The 11,033-nt window shown below is 37.9% G+C and overlaps 2 protein-coding genes across 2 annotated transcripts in view; both read left to right on the top strand.

The window, feature by feature from the left end:
* LOC307252061 (calcium uniporter protein, mitochondrial-like) overlaps positions 1 to 11,033 on the top strand; it is a 236,473-nt gene that overhangs the window by 44,858 nt on the left and 180,582 nt on the right. The gene's annotated exons all lie outside the window — the stretch shown is intronic.
* On the top strand, positions 7,034 to 10,860 carry snapc3 (small nuclear RNA activating complex, polypeptide 3; the record flags this gene model as incomplete). Its single annotated transcript, XM_080030078.1, has 9 exons — positions 7,034 to 7,266; positions 7,793 to 7,876; positions 8,000 to 8,078; positions 8,182 to 8,289; positions 8,391 to 8,540; positions 8,953 to 9,035; positions 9,941 to 10,099; positions 10,332 to 10,439; positions 10,533 to 10,860. 9 exons carry the CDS (start codon positions 7,034 to 7,036, stop codon positions 10,678 to 10,680), a joined length of 1,152 nt encoding a protein of 383 aa, XP_079886204.1. The 3' UTR covers positions 10,681 to 10,860.

Genomic DNA, 11,033 nt, shown 5'->3' with positions numbered 1-11,033 from the left:
GTTGCTGTGTGGGAAATTTGATTATTGCATGTTTTTTTTCTCCAAAATGTTTATGAATAACATATAATATACATTATATACAACATAATGTGTATATATATAAAATAAATGATTGTGATGTAAGTGTTTTATTGGCTAATTTTATTTGATGCCTCAAATGGTGAATTAAATAGGCCTACTTCCTATTAGTCAATGCATTGTGTGTCTGAATGTGTTCTCAACAGGACAAATGCAGAACAGATTTTTTGGGGGTTTTTTGATTTAGTTAAAAGCATTCAACAGCAGCCAGCTGATCAATATTAATTTAACAGTAGGCTATTTCAATCATATATATGTGTGTGTGGACCCAATTAATTTTATTTGACATTTTCTTGGACAGCGAACGAAATTTTCCGTCCGATAGTGGGTCGGGAAAAAACCCAGACCCACTATCAGGAAAAAAAAAAAAAAAAATCTCAAATTTTGGTTGGGGGGGCACAGCTCACATCTGGGGGGGCACGGCCCCCCCTGGCCCCTGGCTACCGCCGGCCCTGCTGTAGGCTATATAAAACGGATGCTTCCGACACACTATTACTCATCATGGCCTCATAATTCTTGTCCCAAAACCTGGAAAGATTGATATGTCAATATCTGTATTGATATGTGGCTTCCAATTTTCCTTAGTCATGATTATAAAGTATTTGCAATGATATTTGCTAAGAGGATGCAAGCTGTTTGGACCACATTATTGACAAGTGCCATGAAGCAAATATTAGACTGGTTGACTTAACTGACTATTCCGATTTAGGTGCAGATGAGTTACATTCTTTTCAAAGATTTTCTCACAAAGCTTTCTATACAATTGAGCTTATACTTTATATTTCATGCCTAAGAGAAATCCGGGTTTGGATCATACTTACCCAATGCTATCAAAATGATGTATACAAATGGAAACTTCTCAATTGAGTATGCTGGTACTTCTACTCAATTCTATTAAAAATGTGGGGTTTGGCAGGGGTGACCATTTCACCCCATACCTCTTCTATCTACTCAACTGCTCACTGAATTTAATAAGCAGTCCATTAAGACTTATCTCAATAGCTGATAAGGAGTTAATTATCAGTCAGCTGGCTGATGACACAACATTTTTAAAGGATGCCTCTCAGATACCTGTGACCAGTAATTTGATTAAACTTTCTCCATCGGCTCCAGGCTTTATTTGAACTTAAGAAATTGTGATATACAGTACTGTGCAAAGGTTTTAGGCAGGTGGTGTAAACTAAGAATGCTTTTAAAAAATATAAATAATAATAAGTGTTGATCAATTTAAAAACTGAACTGCTTTTTTCAATTTATGAAAATAAATTATTAAAATTTCAGTTTTTGAAAGCATTCTTAGTTTACAGCCTTTTTCACACCTGCCTAAATGTTACCTATCTGGGAATTCACCAAAAGAAAGAAATGCCAGATGTGGTTTAAACTTTAACCTTATAATTGAAAGAGAGAAAAAAAATAGAATCAGTGGTTTCAGAGATGTTTGTCATTCGGAGGTAGAATCCTTGTAACTAGGCCGAGGGCGTATCCTGGCTCACTTATTCTCAAATTAGGAGTTGTTTTTTATTTTGTAATTGCAATTTTACTTTAATTAGTTTGCACATGAAAATACGTATATATGTCTGGTTAACCAAATGCTCAACTCTAATGTTTTATTAATGAAATATCAAGACTTTTTAATGGAATATGATGTCCCACAAGATAATTTGCAGTTATAATAGATGCAATTCCATCAGGGTGAGGCTACTAAAATGTAATGCACGGCATGAACCTACCTCTTGACCCTACTGAGTCAACAAAGGGTCAGATCAGTCACTGTTTCAGAGTGACTTCGTACAGTTCTGTTCCATGTGTGGTGGCCTATTGGCCTTGTGAAATAAAATAAAATAAATTAAACCATCCGAAAGTTTTGAATATTAATCTGCTAACAACTCATAGACTGCCTGAAGTGTATAGTGTGCTGTGAAAAAGAATAAAGTACCTTGAGTGAATGCACTTAAATATATTACATAACTGAGAAACAAGGGATGGGGTAGGAAGGGGAAGGAAAGGCGTCACAAATGACCACAGATTTTAAAGCATTTCATCATCTGTGGACTTATTCTTTGAACTGCTCTATGTTCACTCAATAATCCTTTTATTCCACTTAACACAGCACAAGGGCTGCTCTACTTAGGTTTGGTTAACATTTCTGGTTTTATGCGTGCATGTGATGTCTCTGCCTAACTCATATTTTCCGGTGGTTTTCTCATTTCTTCTGCCGAACCTCACTTTCTTTATTTTTGTATTGTTTCTTTTTGAAACCTCTGACCTCGTAGGTTTTAAATAAAGAAAAGTCTTCCAGTTGTCTGAGATTTGTTGCAGTACGACTGTGCAAACTGTTACCTTCTACAGATGTAGCTCCTTATAATGAGGTTAATGTATGTGGTTAACCAATCATGTTACATAGCCTCCAGTATTCACATGGAAACTAGTGTGATCTTTATTCAAACCATTGATCTTACATGTTACATACTGTATATAATCTGTTTAACTGCAGGTCAGCTCAGTCAAGAGTGTTGTAGGCTATATAACCCTTTTAATTATGCTGTTGGTCGTCAGTTCTTTTTATATAGGCCTAGGCTATACATTAATAGGCCTATTATACAGTTCTAGTTTACCGGCCTAGCTAAGAGTCCTGTTTATTATTTACCTTTTATCTCTCCAGCTGTGTTTTCCTTGTTCTTCATTATGTCTATCCCTGTGTCAGTATTAATATTAACGTTTGAAATAATAAATCAAGTAGCCTAATCCCACGTAAACTAACAAACAAATAGCCTACCTATATACAGTGCTGCTTGAAAGTATGTGAAGCAGGGCTGTATGCTTATTTTTTTAGGTGGTAGCACTGGTGCTAGCAAGCAAAAAAAAGTAGCACAAAAATAAATTTGATAGCACACAAAGTATGATCGAAAACTTGCATAACCTTAAACCTTGCATTTCGCTCTTATTACCTTTGAGCATGTCATCTTGGTCTCATTTGAGATTCTTAATTAATATTATTTCCTAGTGTGTGCAGTAATAATTATAGAAAAATTAATAGGGGTGCACTGATTGCAATTTAGACAAAATAATCTAACCTGCCAATTGCAATTTTTTGCTGATTCAGAATTATTTCTCCCGATAAAAATATTAAAATAATATCTATATCTTTTTTGTATATACATTAACATTAAACATAGCCGATTAAATTAATAATTATACATATTGGTACAGTTTAAATATGTTGTTGTGAATGTGTTGGGAGTAGTTTTTCAGTGGCTTATTTCAAACTTTGTTTAAATATACTACTGTTGACTGCTCTCTGCAGCTGAATGAGTTGCTTTTCAAGCTAGAGCACTGCAGTGCTGTAAAGCGCTAACTTCCTGTTCTTACTGGCTTCAAAATAAAAGTCAACTCACGTTTGGCTAGTAACAGGCTTTTAATGTGAAGGGGCACAGGAAATTGTATGTTTGCACACGCGCTAACTTAACTGCGTTAATGTAAAGAGAGCCGTCTCCTTCCGGTTATTACCGTTGGTGAAGTTAGACGCTAGAAACACCGCACGAGCACAGATCCAGAGCACATGTCTTTCACCAGCCAAAGTGGAGGGTGGACTCAATAACTTACTCACCTAAGACTAAATTTAACCGTATTTGGAGATTGTTAATGTAGAGCCCTCTCAGTGTTGTGCAGCACTCCTCTGTGTCTCAAAGAGACAACATCTGCTCGTTAGCAAGCTGTCGCACTCGTGAGAGTGGACTTGTATTCATCATCGCACGTGATCAATTTCAGTAGCAAATGCGAGCCTTTTGGAATTGTATTTATTTTAACCATTATCAATTCATTTTCATCAATACTAGTATTTTTTATACGAAATAACAGATGTTTATCAATTCAACATTTTTATTTTCCAGAAATCATTTGTTAAAACATATTAAAAAAAAAAGATTTGACAATTTTTGTATGTGCACAAGTTTGTGAACCCTGAGCTGCATTGCTTAAACACAATCAGGTGGGCCAAATTGAGTGATGAAATGGACCCATGTAATGAGAGATCTTTAGGGAAGAGATTGGGCAGCAGCACTAAATAAAACAGAGATAAAACCATGTCAGTTTAGGCTCACCAAAGTGAACCTACAGGTCAGACATGCCAAAAGGGAAAACAAATCTCAGAGGATCTAAGGAATAGAGTTGTGATGTTGTAAATTTGTCTGGGCACAGCTATACATTAATAAAAAAAAAGTTTAAGCTCCATTAGTCCACTGTGAGGCAAATCATCTACAAATGGAAAGCTTTCAGAGTGACTGAACATTTGCCTACAACTGGACTACCTTAAAAGATATCCACAAGCGCCACAAGAAAAGTGATTTTTCAGTTAAAAGCCAACTCAAATATTACATTTTGTGATTTGAAGACCTTTCTTGCAGCATCTGGGACAGATGTGCATGGTTCCACAATAAGAAGAAAACTCGGTCAACATGGCTTTCATGGGAGGGTTGCTGAAAAAGCCTCTGCTCTCAAAAAAGAACAACACTGCTTGTCTCAACTTTGCCAGGTCACCTGGAGATCTGAAGTCTCCTGGAAGTCTATTCTGCGGACAAATTAATCCAAAATGGAACTGTTTGGTCATAACCAAAACCGCCATGTTTAGGCAAAACGCAACTCTGCCTACCACCAAAAGAACCTTCTCCCAAGTGAAGAATGGTGGTGGCAAATGGTCTGCAGATCTCCAGATGTAATTTCTGGGTTGGCCTTTACCAGAAAAATTACTTTTCTTTTGGCGCTTGTGGATATTTTTGAAGAAAGTCCACTTCTAGGCAGATGTTCAGACACTCTAAAGGCTCTACATATGTAGATGATTTGCCTCACGGTGGACCGATGGAGCTCAAACTTTTTTTTAGATTAATTCATGTATGTCCCTAGACAAATGTGCAACATCACAACTCTATTCCTGAGATCCTCTCAGATTTTCTTTCCCTTTTGGCATGTCTGACCTGTATGGGTTCACTTTGGTGGGCCTAAACTGACCTGGTTTGATCTCTGTTTTATCTAATGCCACCCAATTTCTTCCCTAAAGATATCTCATTACATTGGTCCATTTCATCACTCAATTTGGCCCATGCCTGATTGTGTTTACCTGCTCGATTTAAGCAATGCAGCTCAGGGTTCACAAACTTTTGAACATACAAAAGATGGCAAATAATTTTTTTGATCCGTTTTAACAATTGATTTCCGGAAAATAAAATGTTTGAATTGATAAACAAACATCTGTTTATCAAAAATTAATGATTCATGGTTAAACTGAATAAAATGCCAAAATGCTCGAGGGGTTCACATACTTTCTAGCAGCACTATATATACACTCACCGGCCACTTTATTAGGTACAGCAGTTCATTTTATTGTTAACACATATAACTAATCAGCCAATTACATGGCAGAAACTCAATGCATTTAGGCATGTATACCTGGACGGGACAACTTATTGAGGTTGAAACCGAGCAACAGAATGGGGAAGAAAGGGGTTTGAAGTGACTTTGAACATGGCAATGTTGAGGGTGCCAGGATGGCTGGTATGAGTATTTCAGAAACTGCTGATCTACTGGGATTTTCAGTCAAACCATCTCTAGGGTTTACAGAGAATGGTCCGAAAAAGAAAAAATATCCACACAAATGCCACTCAGCATTTGTGTGGACGTAAAATGTCTTGTTGAAGTCGGAGGTCAGTGGAGGATGGGTATACTAGTTTGAGATGATAGAAAGGCAACCGTAACTCAAATAACCACTCGTTACAACCAGGGTATGCAGAATACCATCTCTGAACGCAAAAACACGACCAACCTTGAAGCAGATGGGCTACAGCAACAGAAGACCCCACCGGGTTCCACCCCTGTCAGCTAAAAACAGGAAAATAAGGATACAATTCTCACAGGATCACCAATATTGGACAATAAAAGATTGAAAAATCATGCCTGGTCTGATGAGTCTCGATTTCAGTTGCGACATTCAGATGGTAGGTTCAGAATTTGGCGTAAACAACATGAAAGTATGGATATATCCTGCCGTGCACCATCAAACATGCCATGTTCAAAGTCACCTAAACCCCCTTTATTCCCCATTCTGATGCTCGGTTTGACTTCAGCACATTGTCTTGACCACGTCTAAATGCATAAATGCATTAAATTGCTGCCATGTGATTGGCTGATAAGCTTTTTGTTTTTATAAGCCATTGAACAGGTGTACCTAATAAAGTGGCCGGTGAGTGTATATACTGTTTATATATACTGTGTATATACACTCAGTACTGTGCAAAAGTTTAAGGTAGGTGTGAAACAATGCTGTGAACTAAGAATGCTTTCAAAAATGTAAATAATAATTGTTTATTTTTATCAATTTAAAACATGCTAAGTGAGGGAACAAGGTAGTTATACTGGATAAGTAGGGTCTATCCCAGACAAAGATTTCAAAGCACCTTGGCCCCACTGGCAGGAACCAATTTTAAATACTCAAGAGGCAGTTGTTCGCCGAAGGGCTGTGGAGAGAGCAGTATAATGAGTGTCTGAAGGCAACAGTGAAGCATGGTGGAAGTTCCTCTCAAGTTTCTGCAAATGGGGCTGAAGAATTGGTCAGGATTAATGGTGTCCTCAATGCTGAGAACAGTAGATGGATGTACCTGGGTCCCACTGGTTTCTTCCAGTTCTGAGCTGGCACTGCTGGATTTAGATTTCTCTTCTGTTCATTGATTGCATGTTGTTTATTTATGAAAATAAACTATTAAAACTTCAGTTTTTGAAAGCATTATTAGTTTACAGCATTTTCTTTTACAGTGCCTAAAACTTTTGCACAGTTCTGTATTGTATATTAAAACAAATTCAGTAGGATTATTGTTTTCATCTCCATTGAGTGTGGCCGCTGGTCGTATAAACTACATTGCCCATGAGCCTCAGCGCGCTCAGCGGAAGTGAAAAAAGAAAAGAAAACATGGCGGCATCCGGGTCGTCGACAGACGCCAACTCAAACATCCCAGATTATGAATACACCGATGTCAACACCAAGGTGTTTCATATCGGCTCCTTCAGGAACGAGTGGCTGAGCAGACTGAAGCCGAGTAGCTTCTCCTTCCAGCGGGAGGACGACGAGGCGTTCGACGCTAACTTCGCCGAAGAGATGGGAGTCAGTGCGGAGACCATGGCGGAACTCAAGTCCATCTGCAGGTAGACGCACACACTACGTTCAGCCCACGCTAAGTTAACTCATGTAATTCACAGTTTTCTAACAGCGAACATGAACTGTGTTTCACAAATGTGTGTTTTTCTTCTCTTTCCCAACTCTGTGTTTAAAAAAACCATCACGGAACTGCACTTTCTGAAGCAATAGGGGCCTATATGACTTAAATTAAGTTTTTGTTTTGGCAGAATTATTGGCAGAGGATGTATAAAATAAACTAAAACACGTACCCCGTTTAGAAATTAATGCACGTCGGCGATTGTCCAACACATTAAACCGGATAACCATTAAAACATTTTTGACACTCAACTAAACAAACGTAAAAATGGCTGGTATGCAGTGCACGTGATTAAAGCAGAGGGGCTTTATTTGCTTATATGGTTGGATTGATCATAGTTATTGCACATCATACTGAATCATGTAGCCTACATGTATAATATGTACAAAGCTGTGTTGTTATGCAAGTTATTGCACAGGACTTTACCATGAGTTTTCCTTTTGCTTCCTTTCAAGTCCTGATTCCCTCCGTTGCCACCCTGAGGATCAGCAGCCTGATATTGACGTGGTGCCTCCAGACCCAACGCTGAAAACACTAGTGTATGCATCTTCCTTAGTTGTTAAAATGTATTGTTGTGCCTTGACCAATTAAACATCATCTTATAAAACAAATTAAAATGCAATACTTTGTGATTTAATTTTTAATTTTAATTTTTTTACCAGGCAAAGAAAGAAGAGACAAGACTACAGAGCTTCTCTAAAATCCACAAAGAACAGACACGACCTGTACGCGGATGAACTGGTGAGTATTGATGAAACAAACTGCCAGTCAGCGAGTTACATCACCATTCATTTTCCCTAACATTAGGCTTGGGTTTTCTGTGTGTTATTCTTCTCTCTCCCAGGAGCGTTTAACTGTTGGACGGGTACCAGACGAAGTGGCCGACATGATCCCCGAAGGAGAAATCATTCTAACCGTCAACGTCTACTACCCGCCTTCCATTATCGAGAAAGTGAGCTTTTTCACCTCTCTCTCTCGTTTCAGAAACCCCTTCCAAAATCTATTTTTCCTAACTAACATTCACTATTGTCTTTGCCCCACTTCGACCATCAGTTTAGCCACATCAGACCCCACATGACTCTGCTGATGACCGGCTCACACAGCTTGGCGGAGCTCCGGGACGCCATCCTCTGTGTCAGCGACTTGCAGGTGTGCGGCGAGTTCAGCAACACGCCGGACGTGGCTCCGGACTTTATCAGCAAAGTAAGTGTTCCTGCAACAAATGCAAGAGATGAAACCATATCGCAAATATTTGTCACATAGTCTGTATGTTTTATTCATACTTTATTGTAAATAAAAAAAAATCTGACAGTTTTTTTTTTTACATTTACAACCTACACTTTTATTTTGTGTGAAAAGCAAAAAACTAAACAATAATAATGATAAATAATAATAATTCAAAACAAACAAAAATAATATTTACATGAGTACATATGCATCTGTATTCACACTTAAGAGGCAAGAAGTGGTGTTTTTACTGTAACTGTTTCTCTCACTTTAAGAATGTTATATTCAAAATATCTATCTCACAGTGTGGTATTGTTAAGGTCAGATTCTGTTGCTCTGAAGGCAAAGCTGGAAGTAAATCTTTTTTTCACCTTTTTGTCTGTTTCAGCATCATTTCAAGTCGGCTTTCTTTTTCTTCGAAGGAGTTTTCTACAACGACATGCGCTACCCCGAGTGTCAGGACATCAGCATGTAAGTTTTAGCACTCGAATAACTGGCGAGATAGGTCAGACCTGAGGGACTTAACTTAGCATAGCATAACTAATTGGAAGAACTGGCTCCCTTTCCGAAATTAGAAATATACACCAGCCATCTTTTTTAGCAAGGTGTAAAATGTTATAAATATCAGTTAATTCCAATGAATGCAAAGCCTTAAATTATGATGATAGGAAGTGTAAATGACAGGCTTTTAAAGTACCCTGGCGCAGTGGGCGCTATACCCACTGCGCCCCAAAATACCTTTTTAAATTAAGCCTACATTAGGCTTCTCATGTAGAGCATTCTTTGAATTATATGGACCAGGGTCAATACATTTATATTTAATTTTTTTTTTTATAAACATTGAATTTGACAGTGGCATTATTGTTAACACTACAGCTTATTCAATCAGCTACTGATAGAAGTATGAACTGGGACATTTTAAGTTTCCAAATGTCTCCTTGTGATTCCTATCAAGATCAACATAAATGTAATCATGCTCATAAGCAGACACAGCAAGATAGAGACAGAGACGTGACAAATATTTGGGGCAGAACATTGCACGTCATGCTCTCTATTCACACTCATTCACAGAAATACACTCCAAGCTTGTGCTGGGAAAGAGTTGTTAGATAGGGGAACAACAAAATATTTGTATACAATTTTGCACTCATCCTTCCCTAGAGACATGTATTTAATTATTTTATACGCATCAAAAGTGAAACTAAGTCCGTAAGTAGTTATTTCATGAGAATTTCATTTACAAGATAAACATGGAAGTTGCCAGGAAAATATAAATAGACTTTTGTGTAATGTGAAATACAATGTTAAAATTAACAGGAGTGTTTATGAAAGGGCATTTTCATGACACAGTTTCTGCATTCTTTTTTACGATACAGGACTACCATTGAATGGGCAAAGGCCCATAACTTCCCAACTTACACCCAGGCCAAAATGGAGGACACGCGATTCGTAGATTTGAAAGTGAAAGTTGGCTTCCCGTACCTCTACTGTCACCAGGGCGACTGTGAACATCTGGTCATCATCACAGACCTCAGGTTAGTGCTGTGTTTCTTTTCCTCTCAGTATTGTTCCACAGCTGTTCATTTTTATGATCCAGGTTAATAACAGGTGTCTCTAGGTCACTGTCCCTTTGCGGAAATTGTTCATGTGTAGGCCATTATATACTTACATTTTTGGAATATTGTATTGCATAGCTTTTCAGTATCTTGTGTCAAGTTGGTATGCCCACCACTTTTGCTCTCAGTTTAATTAATTACACTGTTACAGACTGGCCCATAAGAATGACTGCCTCGACAAGAAGCTCTATCCACTCCTCACACACAAGCATAGGGTCACCACCCAGAAGTGTGCCGTTTGCCACGTCTTCATTGGAAGGTGTGTAAAAAATAAAAAATCTGCAATGCATTAACAGCTTTTGCATTATAAAACTGTAGATAGAGGTTTAACATCACCTATTCTTTTTTCTAGGTGGGTAACTACCAACGACCAGTTTGCGCCGAGCGACCCGTGTCTATTCTGTGACCAGTGCTTCCGGATGCTGCACTACGATTCTCATGGCAACAAGCTGGGTGATTTCCTGGCCTATCCCTATGTGGACCGTGGTGCATTTAACTAATGCTCGTTTCTGACGGAACTGCTCAAATCACTGAGTTAATGCTGTATAATACAGTTCAATGTTTTATATTTCAGAAGGAAATGTTTAGTTATTTTATATTTTCTTTAAAAAGAAAAAAAATGCTTTTTGGACAATAACTTTTTAATTTCACACTTTTTTTGCTTGAAATAAATAGTTACATTTACTGGAAAATCTCTTTATCGGCTTTGAATTTCTTCCTATGGGAACTAATTTGTATTGTTTGTAAACCATTCGTTAGAAACACATCCATTTTAGTGTTTACGAAGTCATAGGCTACTCATGTTATTATTAAGTAGTGTACACTCACCGGCCACTTTATTATTAGGTACACC

This window comes from Ammodytes marinus (assembly GCF_949987685.1).
Source record: "Ammodytes marinus genome assembly, chromosome: 6".
Classification (NCBI taxonomy): domain Eukaryota; kingdom Metazoa; phylum Chordata; class Actinopteri; order Uranoscopiformes; family Ammodytidae; genus Ammodytes; species Ammodytes marinus.
This window is presented reverse-complemented; position numbering and strand designations above follow the sequence as displayed.